General features: G+C 35.7%; 1 protein-coding gene across 2 annotated transcripts; it reads right to left on the reverse strand.

The window, feature by feature from the left end:
- Positions 1 to 949: 949 nt before the first annotated feature.
- On the reverse strand, positions 950 to 23,394 carry LOC116252667 (sister chromatid cohesion protein PDS5 homolog C). 2 transcript variants are annotated; one of them, XM_050077324.1, is made up of 14 exons: positions 22,887 to 23,394; positions 20,518 to 20,721; positions 20,222 to 20,403; positions 14,503 to 14,629; positions 14,254 to 14,427; positions 11,027 to 11,077; positions 6,073 to 6,891; positions 5,875 to 5,979; positions 3,216 to 3,301; positions 2,489 to 2,540; positions 2,323 to 2,403; positions 2,202 to 2,245; positions 1,545 to 1,628; positions 950 to 1,468 (listed from the first exon to the last, which is right to left on the reverse strand). In XM_050077324.1, exons 1-14 carry the CDS (start codon positions 22,989 to 22,991, stop codon positions 1,309 to 1,311), a joined length of 2,274 nt encoding a protein of 757 aa, XP_049933281.1. In that variant the 5' UTR covers positions 22,992 to 23,394; the 3' UTR covers positions 950 to 1,308. The 2 variants fall into 2 exon arrangements, with proteins under 2 accessions (XP_049933281.1, XP_031482951.1); XM_031627091.2 differs by having other exon boundaries at positions 2,320 to 2,403; positions 22,887 to 23,392.
- Positions 23,395 to 24,348: the final 954 nt, after the last annotated feature.

Here is a 24,348-nt window from a genome sequence, read left to right on the forward strand (position 1 = left end):
TTGTGAGAATATTTAGTTTTAAGCCACAAATTAACAATTGTCCTTGTCCTTCACATTCAGGCCACTTCTGCTTAAGAATAATTCATAGCAGGAATGCCAGACGTCTCTTTTGGCCTCATTAACATGTTTAACTACTCCGTTGTGCATTGTCATGTTGCAGAAACACCAACTTCTCCAACTGACAACATGAACGTAATCCTTGTAGGAAAAGTGCTGCTGCCACTCCCAATTCCACTACCAAAGTCGGTACTTTTAGAGTTGAAGTTTATGCAGATTTACTGTGAGAAGGTGAGGAGTGCAGAGTGATGGAGGTAAAAATTTTCACAGATCTTGTGCAAGAAATTCGGAAGAGAGCCCGGCTGAAGAAGAAAGGTATAAAAACAAGATGGAAGCGATGGCCGCAGATTTTTTTGCAAGCAAGGCATCACAGCATTGTCAATGACATGCATGGTCTAGTGATAACGGTCAACACTTGAAATGATCGACTTGCGTGGTTATCGCCCTGCTCTGTTAGCAGGTCATTAGAGACTAACTGGCTCAGTCCTTGGTGTTCGGTTGTAATATACTCGACATTTTTTCATTACTCTCAGAAGGATCAGCAAGAACACTTGGCGATTAAAAATTAACAGCTGGAAGTAACATCTTCTGTGATTCAAATAAAATATCCCATCTTTCTCTTTCAAAGCAAAAGACAAAACCACTAATCTCTAACCAAGGCCAACCGGACCACTGCAACTGAATATCCAACAAGCAAGCCAGCTTCAAGGAGCTAGTTCTTGAATAAAACTCTCAAAAGGAAGTCTTGCCGATCATCAGACATCCGGAGAACTACACCCCACCCGACAAGGCAGAGTAGATACGAAAACCTCCTTTCGGGATAGGCCACCATCGTTGTCTTACCAATTCTCCAAACATGAAGAGGGCACGATAAAGTAGGAAAAAAAAAACATAAAGCACAACATAGCTAAACAACAGAATTGATTGTTACAAGACATGGCATGTTGTGGAAGAAAAAGGTTATCCATCAAGTAAAGGCTCTATCTATTTGACAAATTACCAAGAACATCAGCATGCCATTCACCTCCCAAGTGCAATTGTGTTTCTCCGAGAAACACAGCCCCACAAAAATTTCCCTGATGACCGAGTAAATGGCATTATATTAGGTTTCCCTTCATCACATGGGTGTTGCAAAATACATTACACTTGAGGAATTGTATACTTCGTTGGGAGCTACGGACCAGCACAAAAAACGTGAATGGTTGTTGCGAGATGCCAGCTTCGAAATGCAATGATTACTCCGGATGTGAATCAGCCTCTCGATCTTCGCTGCCGGTTCTTGCCCTTAATATCACTTCCCTGCTGTGCCTTCCCTGAACCGGATTTCCCCCTCACAGACGAGCCATTTGGTTGCGACTTGGTGGCGGATTTAGAGGTGCTGCCTCTTGACTTCATCGCTGGGGTGTCCTTCCTGTTCAGCATGGGGGCGCTTCAGCATCGAATCTTTGCCATAATGGCCAATAAAAGAGGAAAACCAACCAACCGACCTTTTCCTAAGTGGGGTTTCAACCTTCACTTGTTTGCCTCTGCTAGATGATTCTGAAGTTCTCATTTTCTTCTTTGGAGGGGGCCTATGGGGTAAAAACGAGAACAGAAAACCAATAACCTTAAACAACACAGCATGAATATATACTCATAAAACGGAGTACCCTTTCCCTTCCTTGATGATCCATGTCCTTTTGATTTCACCGTCAGTACCGACAGGAGACAAGGTTAAACCACGATACCAGCTTTGTAACTGGGATTACTTAAATACTACTAGCTTTGCAAGTGATAGTGCTTAAGCTGTACGCCCATATATCACTTAGAAATAATTTTTTGGCAAATGAAAGGAGACCAATTATATGTTTATTTTCCACCATGACTCAGCTATATGCTTAAACCTTCTAACCGAAATATAGACAAAGTGAATGGCTTGTATAATCCAACCCTTCTAACCCAAATTAGTAAAGCATGCCCTCAAAAATGGATGACTTGGATAATGAGCAGTTTCCTAAAATATCTAATATAAGTGGCAATCAATTAATGCACACTACAGAAAACATGCATCATTATCCGAGAAATTCGCAAAAATGCTTATCAAAGGATCAAAGGAAATTGATCAACATCAATCAAAACCCAGAAAAATTGAAGGATTGACTTACGTGACAGCCAAAGCATCATCACTATCATCACTTGCTGAATGGCCCTATCAATGGTCATAATAAGATTAGCAACAGCTGAAACACAAGGAAACCAAAATAACACCGATCTTAGACTTACCACCTCCTTTTCCTCAGCTTGGACAAACGTCCAGCGCTCTTTAGACAGCAGCAACTCCTCTTGATCACCATCAGCGTAGGACACCTACACAAGAACAAAATTGTTCCATAATGATTGTATAAAATTACAAAACTTGCAAAACAAAAATCAAAGGACAGATTCTCCTTACTTTATGTTTCTTCTTGCTTGGGTCATATGACACAACAGAACCCTCATAAAACCTGAACAAAAGGAGCACATAAAAAACATGTGTTAAATAATAAAAAAATCTACTCGACAAAAAAGGTAATTTTTTAAACACGGTATAATCAACCAAAAAATATATACTTCATCAAGCAGATAAAGCTCGTCCAGGCATGAAAACATCAAGCTGCTCGAATCCGCAAATAAAATTTTAATAAACCATTTCACCACTTCTTCGGATGAATAATTATTTCATCACTTACAGATTAACATTCACAACCACAAAATTCACGAACCCCATGACTAGTGTTCAACAGGAGCAAAAACAAATACACACACACACAAAAAAAAAATGGACTCTACATCATCACTTATATTTAGGGAGTGTGAAGCTAGCATCCACTTCGTGAGTAGTGGCAAAAAAACAGAATTGCAATTTTTTAATTTAACCAGAAACTCAAATCACCACATAATAATGAAAGATTACAACATTAGAATTTCATTTCTGCATTTGTGCATTTTCAATTCGTCCAGCAACCTCACAAATATTCAGGAAACTAATTGCAGGGAGTTCAAATAATTAAGAAATCTAAGTTCATATCAGTGACGTTTTTTAAATAGTGATCGGAATTCTGGAAAAATAATATCAGTAATCAATGTCGACAACCATGTTTACAGGAAATATCAGATGATAACCAAAAGGTGTCTCTTACATTTTGTCAAGTGGCCACCAAACTTTAATTTTAGATCCAACAAGACTTTCATCATAAGAAATCGCACGGCCTGTGGAGCCCGAAGCCTGAAATAGCAACACAGCAACCAAAAGGATGAGCACTCTTCAAATCTGCTCACCATTGAAATAATTTAATGCAACACAGAAATTTCATACAATCACCAAAGTCACTATGGTAGCCAAATGTGCCATTTGACAAAGTCAAAAGGTGGCTCATTCTTAAATGCATTAAAATAATGTACATGATGGTCACTTGATGAAAATGGTATCTCATTGATGTAATTAGTTCCTACTTGAGGAAAAAGCACAGTAAAACATACAGCAGAAAAGAAATATTGTTGTTCATCTTCCATCATACAATTGGGAGTTAGGACACATCTTGCATCAAACTATGTTTCTTTGTAATTTGATTTGCTAATTCATGGAAAGATCTTAACCCACTTCACATATACATCTGAACACCTACTAGCAAAAACATCTATAAATAAGTTTCTATAATAACTTAAAAACTTGAATAAATATAAAGCAGTGTGTCAAAAATGAACAAACCTCTTGGACTACTATTGCGACATTATTGAGAATGAAATCATAAGAAAGCTTAAACATGAGAAGTACCACATGTAATGATTATCAATATTCACGAAACCATACACAATCCTAAATCTGTAAACATGAAGAGCTAGAGTTGCAATAGAATGTTCAAGGCTGGCAATTTACATAGCAATACTGGATCTGTAAAGGATAAAGGTGATCTACAAGTTTTCAAAGAGAAAAAGAGGAGAGAGAATGGGGAGAGAGAGAGACCTCTCCCCTCCTCTTGCACAACGCTCAAAGTTGACCTAGAGCATTTTATGCAACTCATACTGCTGCATTTTTTCCATATATCCTACTTCAGATTGACAGGTGTAGATCTAACAAATCCTACCAAAATTATAGTTGTGGGAGCAAGTACCAAAAATTTGGTCACTATCAATTCATACAAACGAACATTTGCAAATTTAACTTAGCAAAAAAGAATAAACCTGAGGACAAAACAAAAGTACATCCAGTGACATCTTCATTCTAGGCAGCAGTTACTCCAAAGTACCAGAACTCTGGAGTGTAAAATAAGACTAGGTGTAGGCATTCCCATGAGAAGATGACAATTTAGTGAAATAATGCTACTGTGATTAGACCATAGTCGACCAAACACAACAAGGAAACATTCTAAATGCAACATGGAAGTCGGCTGTTACTTGCCAATGTGAATAAACATGCTAAACAAGCTAGATGACAGACCCCACAAAAAAGCCTAGGTGAGGCCTTACTGGTACTTAGCAACGCCTGCGCAGTCCTGTTCAGCAGAAACAAGAGGGAAAATATGAAGAGGGAAAAAAGGAAAAAAGAGGCAAACTTGAGGCTTTGAAAAACCTAAACCTGGACCAATATATAGAACGTAGAGCAAACAAAAAAGGAGTTAAAAATAATACTTTTTTGTTTGAACTGTCTAGATGCCTCAGTTTAGGCGTACACCTCAATGAATGTACTAGATTATAGAACACACAAAAATAAGTGTTAAAAATTTGAAAAGAATAAGATGTCTCAGTGTAGGTGTCTACGGTACTGCCAGTGTCTAGGCACATTTTTAGATATTGGACAACATTTTCTTTGAAGAATCCCACTAGATTGCTTGGGTATTAAAACACTCCACATGCAAGATGCACTAGACACTATAACTCAGCATAAAAGCTAAACCCGATTTCTTATGGCAGTATCCTTCTAAAAAAAAACTAGGTTGTTTATAGGGATGCCACTCCTAAACTGTCCATTGATCAGAAAGGATTTAAACTATCAAAAGCTTCATATACCTTGAATTAGTTAAAAAAAAATCCTCTCCAAATTTTTATTCATTACATATCTGGCTTGTGCAAATTCTTAGACAGGTGAGCAACGCGCTGAAAATATATAAATGCAGTATTCCACAAGAAAGCCCACAGTTTCTCTATAAATTAATGTGGCATCCCAGGATTATAATTCATGGCAATCAATATATCAAGTATCTGATTATCCTTAAAAGACAAACAACAACCGATGAAGCTATTGGGTTGAGAATGATTAGGCATACAAACAACCTTCGATAAGTTCAAAGCACCTTGACATTTATCAATTTGTTTGGCATGCTATAAATTTTAGAAATTCAAAGCACTTCATAGTTGATAATGGATAACAGAAACAAAAGAATTTGAAAGAAATTAGGCACAGATGTAGCTCTATTTTCATTGAAAAAGAAAGATAATCAGGAAGGTGATAGAAAAATGCACATTGAAACAAGAATACCAAAGCATCTCTTATTGGATAGTATTTGCTTATCCTTGCAGGAACAAGTAGCTATATATTATTGACAAAGTATAAAGATGGGAAAGTCATCAATATGTCAAACAAAATCTTGTTGAAAAGTGTGAATACAGCGAATTTAAGTTAAGCAATTTGTGACACGGTAACTAAAACATAATAACTTTGCTCAGATGACCAACCCCACCAAAGACATAATTACCTCAAAAATGTATACTAGTTAAATTGTACCCTTTAAGGTACATGAAATGAATTGTACGCTAACCATATTTGAGGGTAATAAAAGTGGTCTTTCTTGAAAGAGATACCTCATCTCTTTTTCTTCCAGAGGCCTTCTTTACAGAGGAACCCTTAGCATGTATCTTCCCATCCTTAGGTGTGACATCTGCAGATTTCTTCCCAACAGATGATTTCTGAACAATATCAGCAATGAATTATGAAACAAGGTGAGGAGCCATGTCTACCAAATATAGAAAACATCATACAGAAAATTAATTTGAAGCAACCTTATTGCTAGAATCACCAGTTCTCCGGTGATCGTCAACCTTCTCTTTTAGATCCTTGCTCTTTCTCCCACGACGTTTTTTTGTGGAGGTTCCCTCATCATCATTTAGACTGTCAGCTTTCTTTGATGAACGCTGTGATGATTTAACTTCAGAACTTTTCCTGCGCTCCAGTTCTTTTTCAGACTTACTAACTTTCACGTCTGATGACTGTTCTTTGCTACTATCACCAGATAAAGTACCTACATCTTGCCTAGGCAAAGTTGGCATTTCAGATTCAGCTTTGGCATCTTCCTTCTGAGCAGATTTTCCACGAACTTTTTTACGAGGGCCTGCATCGTTTTGTGTTGGGGAATGCATAGTTGTAACACTTGTCTCTTTTCCAGATTCTGCAGCTGCTTTTGTCTCTTTCACTGATGGACCCTCAGATGGCAAGCGTTCATTTTCCTTCATGCGTCTCTTTTTGATCTTTGGTTGCTCCACAGCCTTCTCTTCTGGGATTTTTCGAGAATCATTAGATGCATTGTTTGAACTTTTTGAAAAACTGGGTTTGCGAGCCTTAGTCCTTTTAGTTGCATGTTTAGACATAGCTTCAGATTTACTATCTTGCTGATCGGGATGCTCCGGAGCAACTTCAGTTGAGTCTGGTGCAACTTTTTTTATGCTAACATGGCTAGATTTTCTTTTTTGAGACTTATCATCTTTTGAAGAATCTTCTTTAGCAGATGTTAAAGATCCGTTACTCAACTTTGACTTTGCTGATGTTTCTGCATCCTCAGCGGCCCCACATCTAGCATTTTCCTCATCCACTTCCACTGCTTTCTGTACAACAGAAAATTAAACTTAAATAAAAGATGTTAAAAGATTTCATAAGAACTAGGAAATGAATCATTCCCCACTTGATAAAAGACAGTACACTACTACACAACCACATCATTAACATATTAACTTTCTCAAAAGATCCCACCACATGGCAGAAGACATGAATATCAACTACCAAGGCTATATTTCATGTGTCGATACATAGTCCACCAGCAAATATTATACCAATTTTACCAGTTATCTGTTCATCCGTTTTGGATGTTAAACAAACAATGTAACAGCTGTGCATTCATGTCCACCAGGCTTCCGACTTCAAAAGAGGCATGGCAAGACAGTACAAATGGGCAGTTTCTGCATCAACTTTTTTTGGATTATCTCTCGTCATTGTAGCCACATGTCACGCTAGGCCAACAATTGTATCAAACGATCTCCTTGTCTCATTGCTTCCAGCTTAATTTGGTTGGCCACTTGATCCTTAATGTCCAACCTCAATAATATTGTGATCATGGCTTTTGTGATGACAAACACCGCTCTATTTTGGCAACAACAACTCATGGCAACCAAAAACTACACAAAGCTAGATTTTAAACTCACTGCTTCAAATGGAAAGATCTTCCATTAGGATATGTTCACATTTAGTTACAAATATAAACGAATAATAGACTTTAAAATTCAATTTTTGAAAGGACATGTTTACATTTGAGAATAAAATCAATATCTAACTTAGTGATTCATTCTAAACTCAAAAACTTACCACTATTTCAACTGTCTAGACACTTGCAAACAACCATCATGTGGAAAAAATGGAACACAAGGTGATGGATAGAAAGAAATTTCTAATCAAGAGTTCCTAAACGAAATTACACTGAACCAAATAAAGACAAACACCATATGGGACACCAGGACATACAACTGTACACGAGATTCCCTAAGAAGGTCCCTAGGTAGAGCATTTCAAGGCAACACCATACTTTACAGTTTACACACACTTTTGCATAAACAAGCAACTTAAAAAATAACATTTATCAGCACCGGAGATCTAGCATTGTTGTTAACAAGGCATTAATATAACTTGAAGCCTGATCTGTAGAAGCCATCTAGCCTCCCTCCATAAGGTTTCACAAGCATGCCCAAACTCCTATCCGCTCTTCTTCAAACACTTCCCTGACACTTGGAAGCACAGCACTATGGATGAAAAGGATGTGTATGTGTCCAGCACAATGATCCCACCTGTTAAGACTTCAGGCATTGTTCCCCACTGTGCGATAGACCATGTGTTTGAACTTCCTGCCCTTTCAATCTTCAATAAAGGGCTCTATCATATTTTCCTTCCTTTTAAACCAATATCTTGATATACAAGCCACATAATTTGGTTAATTGTTTCTTTACCATAAACTGAACGCGTAGCTAGTTTTCGAACCTAAACCAGTTTTCCCTCCCCATACTTCTGTTTTTCAATTTTCAGATCTCCTCTTTTAGAGAGAGAGACAGACTACAGACAATACAAACACCAACATTTAGCACTTGTAACAGAGCTGCATTTGCAAGAAAAAGAAAGAATTTATTAGCATTTTTGTAAGACAAGATGGCTTTCAGAAACAAAATCTTTCCAATCACACTTCTTAATTCCTATTCATTTCATTCTTCCTATATTACTGCATATCAAAGAAAAGAAAAGTTATCTTTTTCTCAGTAAATTCAGACTAGAAAAAATTCATAGTTCTAACTACTAACTTGCTCCATTAACATCAGAGCAAAATGATATATCAGTAGGTCTGGATTATCATGCATGCCATTGATAAAGAGACTGATTACCACCAGAAATTCAAACACCATTTCATGAGAGACCCATGCCAATAGTTAGACTAACAGCACTTGGTGGGACATACAGTTCCAACATAACCCAGTTATGTTGCACACTTAGATTAACGATTGTGCTATATGCCCGACTTGGAACCATTTGCAGGATCACATCGACCATAGACTAACAGAACTTTGTGGGGCATACCAGTGAAACAATTTGCATGAAACTCATTTTCAAGGTTCTAATCCTAGCTGGACAACCTAGCATTTCTACTACATATGTATACAGTATACACCAAATGATATCAAATTTAGGCCTTGTGACCATTTTAATAAACATGGTGAGCAGTGGTGCCAGTATTGCACGATACAGGCCTGCATCACACGATATGTATTGTATAGGTCAAAAAAACATATACAATACACTACCAATAGGTAGTGCATCGGCTGTATTGTTATAATATGGCCGATACACCCCATATCATACCATACCGGGCTAGGGCATTTTAAAAGAGTATAACGTCTTTATGTGATTTTTTGTTTTAACCCATCACTGCCCGCATTCCAAACACTTACCATGAGCTTTGGGAAGGAGAATCTTTGCAGGTTTTATTAAGAGAAAATCATTGATTTGACTGATAACTTGTTGACTCGAGATCGAATACAGTTGGTTTGAAGAAAGATGTGTGTGGGAGACCGACCCATATTGATTGGTGATAATCATCAAATTAATAATAAGCATATTTTTAATTCTCATTTGGTGAATTCATTCTTCTTTGAGATGTAATGGAAAACACTTTAAAGCACTTTAGATTTTATACTTACTAAGTTTTTCTTCACATGTTAACATAGTATGGCCTATGAATGATGATGAATCATGACTGTTCATTATGTGTGATGAGTTTTTTTTTATATATAGAATACATTTTCATGATTTTTCCTTACTTTTCCGATTTGTTCTCTATTTTTCTAATTTTATATTTTTCAAAATAAAAAATAACTTTATGATATGTTCACATTACATTACAAAACGTTACAGGAAGGTGTATAGCAATAAGTCGTATAGGTCGGCCTGATCGAGACACAACATGATATGTCTTTTACAACACTGATTGACAGAAAATATTTTCAACCTCGAGGAAAAAAAACCATGCTGCCATGAATATTGGCATACTCCTCAACCAACCCATGTAGCATCAATAATTTGCACTAAAAAACACAAGAAGCAGGATACACAAGTAGTTGCTTAAAAACCTAACACCTTGAACTTCATTCACAGTCTAGAACTGGGAAAATCATGAACAAAGACAAATACCTATCCCAACAAGGACTCACTGGCAGTTGACAGGCTAGATATTAAAATTAACCAAAAAAATCTTCTACCTTTAGGACATTATAATCCTGTATCCGAATGGAAAATGCACAGAAAAAAATCAGAGTATAAATAGTTAGAAAGGATTCATGAGTATAAGATTTCACAGCCTCTCGTCCGCAATAACCTGTCTCAAATTGAACTACATAAACAACTCATTGGCATTTCACAATCATTTCCCCGTTGAACTTGATGTTTTGATATAAGCATTCATGTGTAGATCTACCCTTTCCACTCAGGTATTCAAAAACATATATAAAGAATGTGATGAAAATTGGAGTTGACAGCCAAAAAATTGGTTTCATGTAGCTTCTCTTCGCAAACATAACCATCTCACAAGTAATAACCATCCTTATGCATGGTAAGAATCAACAACATATGAATTGATGAAATAAACCAATTATAAATTCAATTTTCATTTTGCGAAAGCTCCAAGAAGAGAGAGATACTGCAAGTTGGAAAAATAACTACTAATGGAACCATTGCACTCACAAATGCATAAGCTTGAGACGATATTCTCCTATCCTAGACTTAGAAGTCAAGATATTTATCTTCTAGATCTAGGACATTCTTACATTATTGTTAACGAGACATGATTTCAAAGGTGCACAGAGGCAACCTGCCACATGGAAGTGCATGGGCCATAGCCTAAGGCGCCTAAACAGCCTATGCATTAAACAAGGAAAGGAAGAAAACTTTTTTTAGTTTCTTTGTTCTTCTTTCTGAGGGACAACTTCATATAAATTTGCTTTTCTTATATTTTTTATGTCCATTTTCATTTTCCCACTCTTTTTTATGTTTCCAATACGGCACTCAGGCCTGAGGTAGAATCAGAAATTTGCTCTTTCAGGAAACTCTCAGGAATTCAAAACATTAAAAGACCAACAAAATGTAACAGAAACAATCATCACATTAGACAAGTTCCCTTACAACAGTATGAGAAAAGAAGATAGTACATACCTGAGTGTTCTCTACTGAACCAGCATTTTCCAGTGCTTTGCTCTCATCTTTCTGCAAGTTGTTTCAAAGGCCCACAAGTAATTAAAACCTCTGAAGCTTACTAACATATGCTGCAACTAATAAATTTATAAAAGGAATAAAATAATAATGTAACTGAGTCTATATAATCATGTGTAGATGTCTATTTTTAAAAAAATCAGTTGCGCCTGAGATTTTGTACCTCACTTGGATGCTGCAACAAACAATTTGATTTTTTATTCATGAGTAATTTATAAAACCATATTGTTAGTTTTGTTGTTTGTAGACAATGTTGTATACATACATACATACATAAATACATACATACATACATACATACATATATATATATATATATATATATATATGTGTGTGTGTGTGTGTGTGTGTGTGTGTTTGATATGACCATGAACAGATACCCTTTACCATTCCCATTTATAACATGAACGGGTACCTTTTCTACCATATCCATGTATCATAAATCCTATGCCAACTACTCTGCTTAGTGCTGAGCCACCTCTCGAGGTGTCCACCATTAAACATACCTGACATTTAGGAACCACGGAAAGACTGACACTCTGAAACAAGTTTTAACACAAGCTTAGCATACGGACAACACAAAGAAATAGAGTAATGTTTTATAAACAGCTGGAGGACTCAAGATTAAAAAAAATGATATTTTACAAATAACATAGAGAAGATAGGCCAATTTGTGACCAGATCGACCAGTCAACATAGAGAAGATACGCTTACGCTTTTTTACTTTCAGATATAAAATAATATCAGATCGGCAACTCAAAAGAATATATGTGGTACCTTGAGAAAGGTTAAAAACCAAAACAATTGAAAGAATCGAATACAAAAACCAACTCCAACATCTAGAACATTAAAAAGATGTTAGAACAATGGCAAACCTTTTAGTAAGAAAAAAAAATTTGCCTAATGCAAAAAAAAAAATCTCAAGTAAAAATTTAGTCAAAAGCTTTTCTTTAAAAATTACAATAATAGTTTAGCCATGGCAAAATTTTTGCCATGTTTGCTAGTCTTAGTCAACGGTAGTGGTAGTGGTCCCACAATTTGTGGCAAAAGTTTTAGCAAAAAGAACTCTTTGCCTTCAATCAAGCAGCTCTCAAATAAATAAATAAAAAGGTTTAAAAAGTGCCACGCAGATGCAGGTGATGGCCAGGCACGTAGATGATCCTACAACCTTAGATGATAACATCATGCTTAGGGAGACTCAACACAAAGCAGAGATTCTTGACTAGCGGTTCCACACTCTCTCTACTCTTGAGCACGAACAAGTGTTTTCTCGCCTTGTAAGCTTGTACCCATGTCCAACTAAGCTTCGTTCTTTAAGAACTTTGTTCATCCCAGAAAAAATCATTGGCTAAGTTTTAGATAGTTGTCTAATGCATCACTTGTAATTTTTAAAGAAAAGCTTTTTGACTAAATTTTTACTTGAGATTTTTTTTTTGCATTAGGCAATTTTTTTTTTCTTATTAAAAGGTTTGCCATTGTTCTAACATCTTTTTAATGTTCTAGATGTTGGAGTTGGTTTTTGTATTCGATTTTCATAGTTGTTCAGAAATTGGTTCAACCTCCTTAATCATGCAGAGAAAAAGCCTCACAATATAACAATCTTATGGTCCAACTTGAACAAATTTAAGGGAAAACGTTTTTGTTACCTACCTGGCTACCATAATGTTTTATACCCAAAAAAACAAGTGCAACGACACCATGATCCCCAAAATGGGAGACGTAAATGCCAGAATATGCATATGGGATGCTATTATCTGTATTACAGTGGGCTGTTATTGACTGATAATAAGTTAGATGGAAAATCAAGCATATGCACCATGCCATATCAGTCTTACAGAAGAGCATAAAAGACTGTTTTCCGTATTTATTATTCTTTACAATAAATAATTTCTCAGCACCCATCACTTTTTAACAAAAAGGAAAAGAAAAAAACAAATTCCAAAATATTCCACATAATTATTTAAAATTGCTGAAGCCTATGGTTTCAACTTTTAATATATTAACTTACACAATGGCATGTTAAAACCTGAGATAGGAGGAAGTACAAGCTTGAATGTTCAGAGACTATTGGCCTTTAAGAAGAAAAAAGGGTTCACACTTAACAGACAAGATATCCCTTCTTTTTTTTTAATTCCAAATACATAATTCCAACATCACAAAATATGACACTGCTAAACAAGTATCCTATTAATCTGAAGTGCATAGCATTTTCTTTGTTGATTGTTGATTTATATATTTGCAAAACAGAAAAACTAAAAATCTATTTTTCAAGGCTTTTCTATTATTATTTATTTCTTTTTAATCTCTATAACTTACAAAATTTCCTTAAAAAACCGCTTCTGGAAACATGAAAGAACTACCAAGAAGAATGTTGCCAAGAAATTATCAAAAAGCAATTTTCTGGCCTAGGCATCCAAAGCCATGTTCTAAACAAGATAGCAACAGATGGGCTTGACGGTGCAATGAAGAATTAGCTTTGCTCATTCTTTCTGCTGTCATCCCCTACATTGCTCATGTCAAACAGCACACCAAAAATTTAACCTCAAATGGATCACCTCTCATTTTTTCCAAATATGATAAAAAGCACTTTACTTATATCTGTACATAACAAGGTCAACACTAGAAAATGCATACACAAACCAGCAGGCGTTTGGCCCAAGCACAAAAACATTCTGGTGAGAACCATAACATATTATCAAATTTGACAATTTTGAACATGCTCGCCTTAACAAGATGTTTGGATTATGCAGTGCATTCATGCAGAGAAAATACATTAATATAGTTTAGAAAGATGAGACAGACAGCATTTAATAGGATTAATCCTTGTTCCAAAGAAAAAATGAAATGTTGCAAATTAGTAGCTCCAACAAAACGTGGAACTCTAATAGGTAAAAACAAGCAGAAAAAAAGACTGATAACACATCAAACCTTTTACATTAGTAAATAATAAATATATAAACTATCCTCAAAGCCATATTCCAAATACTAGTGATATGTATCCTGACAAGCCTACAGATTTTAATATTCATGAAAAAAATACAAGGAAGCATAAGGAGATGCATATAGGAAGTTTAACGAATACAAGAACTGCATGACATCTCCTCAAAGTCGTTACAGTAAATAAAAGATGTGAACAAAGTACACCTCAGATTATTGTTAGAAGCACCCACCTCAGGCTGATGTATATCCTTAGCTGGTCCCTCGCAGATCTGTGCAACTATCTTACTGTAATCATTCATAGAAGCACCAGTGGAATTCAGTGCTTCCACTAGATAAGGTTTCAATTTTGCAGCACAACTGTTCATTACTTTCTCAACCAACCTCCCAGCAATGGACAGAGTTTCCTGAAACAAAACCAGAACTGAGCTGAGGAGCACCAATACGAAATTCAAAAATTTAAAAAAAAATACGAGAATTACCTGATTATCTACTTTCAGTTTATCTAGAAGGACATTTATAAGCTCTAGTTGAATATCTTCACTCTCCTCCAACACCACAGTCATGATTGCTTCCATAGAGGTAAAAACACACTCAGCATGGTCCTCCCTGAAAATTAAACAGGCACTAAGCATAAGCTATAATTATAAAAAGAGATCACACCTATAGATATCAACATAAAGCATGATTATCCAAGTTAGGAACTAAGGACAACTTAGCAACTCAGGAAAACAGGCACCTAAGAAACCATGCCAGACCACCTCAAAGATTGAAAGCCCCAGAACGTTATAGGTGACCTTGGTGACCACTATTACCTTCCATTGACAAAGACAAACAAATATTGATTGTGTTAAACCAAAAGGAAACTGATTCATCCACTATGAGAAGACAACTTGTGAAGACAGAATAACTTGGCTTTATGAAACCCTGTCAAATTATTAGAAATTGATGAATTTTTGGCAGAAACACACTCTTGCCATCAAAGAAATATTTAAAGATATTAGCATCAGCAAGAGTGAGCAAAGCCAAAAAAGAAAGAGATCCCAGAAGGAGGTTTCAATTACATTATCTGCACATATATTGATCGTAGTCACGCATAAAGATGGATAACTTTAACCATACCTTCAAAGAATCACTTTTGTTCTCTTGAAAACAATACCATTTATCAGATATAGGGCATCAATTACCCAGACCATTCTCAGAAGTTGCGGGACAAGGTTTCTTGGGGTTTTTTCTCCCTCCAAAAAGTGCTCTTAGTTGGGAATAATATTGGGGAGCTATATCACATGGATGCAGGTACGGTACAGGTTCGGGTATAGTGGTACCAGTTCGGACACGGCAATTTTAAAAATTGTGGGTACACAAGTATGGCAAATTTTATATTCTCAAAAATGATAAAATGAAAAAAAACATAAATAGTTGACACTTATAATCTCATAAGAAATCTCAAACAAAACATTGTTTATCATAAGAAAAATGGGAGGAAAATATAAAATCTTAGTGGAAGGGAAATATAAAAGAAGGGCCAAATCAAAATTAGAGAAAAAATTAAGTTTAAAAATATAATTCTAAATGTTTTAAAATGCAGCCGTACCCACATACCCGTGTCGCCGTACCACGTACCGACATGGGTACCTAGGCAAATTACACGTACCCATGTCACATAGTTGGAGAGATCTTATATTTTTAAACTGAATTCAGTCTTTTAGTATTTTTCTTGCAAAAATACAGAAGACTGAGTAAAAAAAACTGTCTGAAAAGTGAAAACACAAAAGAAACCCACATGTAAAAGACATAAGGAACATTGAAAGTCCGAGAAAATTCCAGGAATAACTCAGGATAGTTTGCAATACTTTTGTTTTTTAGCGACATATTCAAAATACTGCATTATTTACCAATATTATTGGCTTATTACAAAAATATCTATCGTATCAAAAGTTTTTTAACATACCAAAAAGATATGTGACCACAGTGAGATATATTCATAATTTCATGTTGCAACAAAATAACACCAATACCATTATAGAAAAATAAGTAGCAACGTTTTCACATGAGATGTTTTTAAGATGTTCTTAGGAAAAAAAGAACTCTAAAAAATATAGAAAACAGGAAAACTTCAAACAGACTTTTAAGCATTTTTCTTGACAACTTTTGTTTAAAACATGAAAAAAAAACACAATTAAGAAACAATAAACTATAAAACAGAAAACTAACAGACTTTTTTAGGATAATCTACAAATTGTTATATCATAACAATGTCAAGATATAGATTTTGTGGATATATTTTGAAATTATCAAGCACACATTCACAACATATTAAGATGGCTATGAAATGCTGATTTTAGTGATTGTGGATCCAAAATCAAGATATATCACAACATATTAAGACCGCACCCATTCTTCTTTTCTCTTGTTTTTTTTTTCCTTCTCCTATCTTTTCCTTTTTTTCCTTCCTCTCTCCCCCCCCCCTTATTTTATTTAATAAAACCTTTAATTTTGTACGAGATTAAGGTAACCTTGATAAAAAAAAGGTTTAAAAATATAAACAAATAAAATTACTCATATAACAAATAACATATGTATGTATGTCTGTATATATATAACACATGTTATATATTTATATAAGTTATGTACACACACACACACACATATATATATATATATATATATATATATATATATATATATATATATGTGTGTGTGTGTGTGTGTGTGTATATGCATAGAATATTTTTTTATATGCTATATAACATATATTTATTATAGTAAACAACACACGTTATATACATATTACATATATATGTATAGGATATATGTTATACTATATTATATATATAATATAGTATGTTGTATATATATGTGCATATATAACATATATATGTAATATATATACATTTATGTTACATATATATATAACATACAACATATATATATATATATATATATAATACAAATATACACATATATATGTTACAGAAACATAACATATATATATTTATATGCTCTCACCGCACCCACACCCAATTCTTTTTTGGAACTTGCCGCATCCCACACCCATGTGACATAGCTTGAATGCTTCATCTTGGGCAAATTGAATCTGATTGAGAGCCAAAGTACCCATGTGCCTACGTGGGCAGACTAGATCCATGAAAATAGAAAACAGGATGAAGACCAAGTTATTGGGAACTGCAGCATATAAATTATAAACATACTAGCCCACAAGCTCATACACAAGCATGAGAGTAAAGAGCAATACGCATCACACATATGCCGTACATATATGCATTTTCTGCATCCACATGTATCCGCATGACTTATAAGACCATAAGTCTCTGTATTTACATCTGTCAAAATGTGCAGACAGATACACGATAGATAGTTTCTGATATTGCTGCACTATTCGATTTAGAACTTTTTTCCCCGTATATGGTTGACTCATACAAAGTCCATAGAAACACAGAAATTCCAAAAGTTAACATAAAAAAAAGAGGAAAAATATGAACCAAAATTTGAGGATGCAAAGATCAGGACTGGGTCAGGCTTGAGAAACAAATATCAAGATTCAAGACATATACCACATAACTCTTGAAGAAGATTGCAATCCTGCACCTACGTTATTAAAACCTCGGCGAGGCCTCGTCTAGGAGCGGACTAAGCGTGAATCAACACCCGTCACCTAAGTCCACCACTTAGGCGACGAGACATGTGTTGGCGCCTAGCACACCTAGTCCGTGGGAAAAAGAAAAGTCACCTTCCCTTTCAATTAAAGTTTTTAATTGAGTATATATTCTTATGTAATTTATTTTGTATTGATTACGCATTTTTATGTATTGTTATGATGATTATGATGTTATATGTATACTGTTATCTGTATATACTATTAGTCACTTAGTCTATTATATAGTATTATGATACCTCAAACCCGTTATATGTATACATTAGTATGGTTATGTTACGTACTTACATCATATAGTTATATGTATTGTTAATTTATTATACCTGTTACAAACTTATATGTATATACTATTGTGTTAAATTGTAGTGCAAATACAATTTGTTATTCCTGCTATATGTATTGCAATAGTGTTATATGTATATACTGTTATGTACAGTCCATTATATCTGTTACATAGTATTGCATCAACCTATTATATGTATATACCGTTAGTTGTTATATAATATGTAGCATTGTGATACCTGTTATATGTATATGTTAGTATGGTTGTGTACTTATCTGTATTGTTACTGTTCTGCACTACGTCACAAGGGTGTGGGGTGCGGAATGCGGCAAATTCCAACAAAAAATTGGGTGCGGGTGCATCGAGAGTACATACATACATATATATATATATCTGTGTGTGTGTGTGTGTGTGTTATTTATTATATTAGTAATTTTATTTGTCTATATTTTTAAACTATTTTTATCAAGTTCATCAATGAAAACTCGTTTTAGAACAGCCAAAACTCATTTGACGCCGTTGTCGGGCTGCACCTGCACTGATGCAGGTGTGCCACCATAGTTGGCGCACCCGTGTGACTTAGATTCTGCACTTATATGTATACTATTATGTACTGTTAGTCTTTTTTGTTATATTATGTCTTTCTTTAAGTATAGATGGATTAAAGTCTTCTTCCGGATTTACATTCCTTCTTCTAGAGATCAGATTTAGTTTTTTGTTTTTTCTTGTATCAGATTGCATTTAATGAGTAAAGCGAAACTCTTATTGATTTTGCATATTCAATGAAGTCAACAATAAATTTTTTATAGTTTAAGTTGATTATGTTTGTTGTATTATTACTCTCCAGTCTCCACATTTCAGATATTAGTAATAGTTAATCAAAATAACTTCACATATTAGCATAACTAACAAAATTAAAAAAAAATATATTGGCCGCCTTTTTGCCTAGGCTGACCAAAGCCCGCCTAGGCACTAGGCTCTGTCTAGCACCCAGGCACTACCTGGGAGCCTTGTCAACATAGGATTGCACCCATGTTGCACCAACCAGGTGCTGGTCCTACTACTATTCACCAAATTTAATTGGCAGCTGTTTATAAGACTGGTTCAGTGTTCACTTTAATTTACTGCTGTTATAAGTCATAAATTACTAAGCGAAAACCTCATAAGCATTTTCTTTTTTTACTTTGATATGCATAATTCCTAATCCTAACCCTAATGTTTTTCCTTTTGATATTAAAAGGTGCTGATCACACACACATATGCATAGCCAAGACATCATTCTCTTGAGCCCCTCAGCATGGTTTTCGCAAATTGCCATTTTTATTATTCTCAGGAAATTCTTAGAGATTCAAGAATAGAACATACAAGGAATAACACAAAAAATCATTAGAAGACAAATTTTAACAAATTTTCTTACAAAAAATGTTAATAAAAATTCAAAAACTTAAACTTACAGCTTAAAAAATCATTTAAAGTACATCGAAAAGGTTTTTTAAAAGGAGGCAGTTCTTATCATATTTTGAATGACTTTCCCAAGGCAGATATTATGAAATATAGTGACTTTGCCAATAAGAATGTCTTCGTCTTTTCTGCCAGAAATATCTGATATTCTCTCTCTCTCTCTCTCTCTCTCTCTCTCTCTGTGTGTATATATATATATATATATATAATTATATATATACGACACAGCTTCGGTCCTTTTCTTCCATACCTTATATCCAAACCCATGGTTATTTTACAGCTTTACATCTCTACCAAAAACCTCAAATCCCAAAAAAGATGTTTACGAAAAAAAAGATAACACCTAAGATTGGAACTTTATCCAAGTTCAGTAGAAAGTGGTTCAATTTTTTTTTTTACTCCCATATATTTTCAGCACCCTCGGCCCATGCCACAGTGATGTTAGAAGCCTGCACCTAAAACCTACACGGCATTGAACTCTGATGGGCATGATTCACTATAAATTAGGAAGTCAAACAGACAATTCCTAGCCTGACAACATAATGCAAGTTGTGGTTCTTACTGGGCTACTACTTAGAAGAAAAAAGGTACTTGTTTAACTTTGACATAGTCCAACAGCCCAAGAAACCAAAAAGAGTAAAACAAAATTCTGTAAAAGAATAACAAAGAATTCCTGTATGTTAAATATCAACTCAATAATCTATCTGGTGAAACTAGTGAAGAACGTGTTAAAGGAATAAATATCATTGGCATTAGCAATGTAGGCATGCCATTACATTACCTTATAGCTTTACAGAAATGACGAAACATCTCAACAATCAGGTCGTCACATTCAAGGTCCAGCATTACCACACATGACCTAACTTTTGCAACAGTTTCAAGAATCAAAACTCTTTTAGCAAATGAAGGGGTACTTGTTTCTGACAGATCCTCAAAAGTTGCCACAATCATCTGAAATATTTCCTGCACATGAGAAAGGAAGTGACATAAAAGTACAAAACAATTCCTATAAATTCTTGACACAGACCAACAGAAATTCAGGCAGAAAATGTTGGAATAACATTGTATCACACATACCTTCATCAATTCGTCATCATATGGAGCATCGGGTGCAGTAATTCGTGTGATTTCACTAAGACATGTTGCCACTGAAAGTCTAACATCTTTATCTGAATGCCTCAAAAGTGCAGGAGTGACCAGCGACTTCATTGATGGACAAAGTGCAGTAGACATTGACGTTGAAGGTGACTGCTCTACTCTACCCAAACAGTTCTCTAGTACCTATTAAACCAAAAAACAAAATGGGAAAAAAAAAAAAGAAACTGCTTCAGAATCTCGATCAGAAAATAAATTACCACAGGACCCACTTTTAGGTGAACAACAAAAAAATGGATCTATAGGATTACCACTAACTACTTAGCACAACAGCTCAATTTCATGTAAAAACAACAGAAAAAAAAAAGTAGCTATATGTAAGCATATTTCCAGTGATAGTGATATGTTTAACTAAAATAGACTCTGTGTCTCCTCCTTAACACAAAATAACCATCCAGATATGAAAAAAAATGACGTGCCCAGCAACATAGACAACAGCCAAGCCAAACTGTGTGTTCAAGCATTTACTCATAAGAGACTTTAAATTCTTCATACAAGTTTCAGAAGCATACTTAACAAGTTGCATGTATAAGTAAAAACGAACATGCTTGTTTTGTGCTTGTGGAATTTGTTGACAATCATGTGGAAGTATAATTTGTGACAAAATTATTCTGTTAAGAAAACTATCCAAGGGACGTGTCCCTATTACCTTATTCAAAATTTGTAGCATCATTTACCAAGATTACGATATTTCATAGAACAAAGCTCAAATTTAGATTTTAGGGTCAATTCAAACTACAAGAAATAAGGTCCGAGACTATCTCTTTACTTACCCTGTACCCAACAAAAGAACAGATGGAAGAAAAGATTGATCCATCAAAATTAGATGGATATTAAAGCAAGTTTACATTGTGGGCATACACAATGTAAGGTGACATCATTAAAATCAACAATAAAAGAGGACAGGAAATCTGAATTATGAATATCGTCCAATCAGTAAGCTAGCTTGGACTAGCCAGTTTATATGTGAGACAAGATCTTACAGAAGAAGAAAATGACAAGATTCATATCTGATTAACTGTAAGCATAATCTGTTCCAGGGCAGGATAAAAAAACCCAAAGCCAGTACTACTGTAGCATCACTGAAAAGACTGAAAAGAATTAATGGTCAAGCTCATATCTTAAAAATTCAAACCACTTTACCTTAATTACGTGATCTTTTAGTGTGTAATCATTAATACTGCGGTGAATCCTATGGTAAAACAATTTTGTACCGCTAGGTGGAATTAATCGGGCTAGAGAAATAAAGTTTTGAAACAAGGACATTTATTGCGCACTTCATTCAAAATAAAACGCCATAAACTTATTAAACGTATCCAAGAGTGCCTCAAGAAAAAACCTTCAGTTATAACTAAGAAGTACTTTCAAATCTGTGGAACAAGGGATGACCTAAGCTTTGAATAGAAGTAAAATGAGGAAGTAAGAGCGTCTAGGTCATTTTTGCTTTAAATTTGGGTGAATCCTTCAGTCCCCAAGAACCAAACATATAGTAGCCAAGACACTAGATGTGTTTGGACGCATTCATCACAGGGTTCTTATAGAGTGATCAGTGGTTTAAGAGGTTCGACCAAATTAAAGAAAAAAAAATCAATAATACCATCAAGGCATCTTAAAGTATTAAGGCGGATAGGACTGAAATAAAAATTTTAGCCACCTCATTCAAATTTTAGCTTCTGCACTGTGTACATGTTCTTTTTCACTATACCTCTTCAGATATATCCAAGGAAATGGCTTCATTTTTTATCCCGTAAACGCCCAAGATACTCCAGCAGTTACACATTTTGCATTTACAAAAACAAAACAGAGGAAAAAAATACTCGATAAATGTCCTCCTCTTAATCCCTACCAATCGGCAGAAACCCTGGAAACTTTGGTGTAGATTGACAAAGAGAAGAAAAAAGATTCATGCAAGCAACTCTCTTATACCCTAAACCATTTTATCGTCTCAACTTGCAATCCACTAGAACAAATGAACCCGGACCCTAATGCGTATACCACCCTATGAGAGAGAGAGAGAGAGAGAGAGATGACGAGGGCTTCACCGCGGGAGTACAGACAAACGAAACAACCCCGCCAACCCTCACCACAACAACGGCAAGGTACCAGAAAGAGAGAGAGAGAGAGAGATTCGAGGACTTCCCGGATGAGCACAGAAGAAAAACCAAAACGCCATGCCCTACCGCAACAACGGCAAGGTACCCCACACGCACACACACACACACACACACACACAGGGAGGGAGGGGGAGTGGAAGAGGAAGAGCAGAACAAGAGAGAATAGAAGGAACCAACCTCGAGGAGGCAACGAAGCTCGTCGAGCTCAGCTGGTGGCTTCCGGAGCTTATTCCCAGCTTCGACGAGCTGTTCCTCCAGATCCTTCTCCACGGCCGACGCCATCTTCCTTCCGGCGACCGCGCGCAAAAACCTTGACCCTGACCCACCCACTTCCACTTGTTCAACTATCAGGCTTCCCCCAACGCCATCCCCGACGAGGAAGCCCTAAAAGCACGAAAAGAAAATGGAAGTGCTAGGGCAACAATCACAAGTGAACGGCAGAACAGCAACCGGGTAAAAATGCGGGCTAGGGTTTCACGGAGGTAACTCAACACACAGTGGAGATGGAGTCTGAGAGAGAAGAGTGAGAGGGAGGGAGGGAGGGAAGGCGCGGAAGGGCAAAGAAGAAGGAAAGAGGGGTTTTGCCCCTTTCTCTTTTTCCTTTGTGCCGCTCGCTGAGTGGCTTGTCCCGCGGGGGAGAAGTGGGGGAAACGGAAAAAAGAAAAAATGGTTGGTCCCCGGAAACAGAGAAATTGAAGCGTTCTAAAGAGAATCGTGGGATCCGCCCGGAATCCGCCGGGTTTTATTGATTTCAGCTCACGCTGGGGCTTGAGATCCGGTTCCGAACTCCCCCTACGTGCGTCATCATCGTCACGAGTCGGTCCCGATGTGCACCCTCAGCTCGTGTTCCCTCTCCGCCTTTCACGGCCTCCGTCCCGTCCCCTTTTCCCTTCTCCTCTTCCTCCCACAATAAACCCCATACTCCTCGTTCCCGGGATCGATTTGTGAGCCCTCGATTTGAAATACAAGAACTTAGTTATGCACGTGAAATTATTCAAATGCAACCCATAATTTTGTAAACAGTTGCCAAGAAACTGGTCTTATGTTAAATTATGCTCGTTCATAATTAGTATGATTTTTTATGTTTTTTATAGTTCTATTGAGCGAAAAGTACTTTGTTGGTATAGTTTGAATTTTATGGACACAGTTGTGCAAAGAAACTCTGAGAGATAAAAGACAAAAAAATTAATAGATTATGTTTTGCAAAAAAAATGGCGTATATTTAACCTTGTAGAGTGTATTTGGTTGTTCAAACAACATTGACTTCATGTACAAGCTATTATTGTTATTCAATGCACAATCAAGCATCAAATCCTCATTTTTTTTTTTCCATATGATGTTTCAGCCTTAAGTTTCTTGAGTAAAAAGTGGTTTTGTAAAATAGTTTTTTTTTAGTTTTTAGGTGCCATAAAAAAAAAAAAGAAAACTTTGGTTTTCGCAAAACCTGGTTTTCTAAAATGAAGTGAAAAATCTGACCACGTCAACTTATTCATGAAATCAAGTTTTAGATGTGTCACCCAAATAAATAACACCGGGCTTATAGAATTCATTAAAAAATGTGCTTTTACAAGACCAAGTATTAGATAGGGGTGTCATCCAGATGCACCTTAAAAAATTATATTTAATATATTTGACTCTC

Source organism: Nymphaea colorata, chromosome 4 (genome assembly GCF_008831285.2).
Source record: "Nymphaea colorata isolate Beijing-Zhang1983 chromosome 4, ASM883128v2, whole genome shotgun sequence".
In the NCBI taxonomy this organism is placed as follows: Eukaryota; Viridiplantae; Streptophyta; class Magnoliopsida; order Nymphaeales; family Nymphaeaceae; genus Nymphaea; species Nymphaea colorata.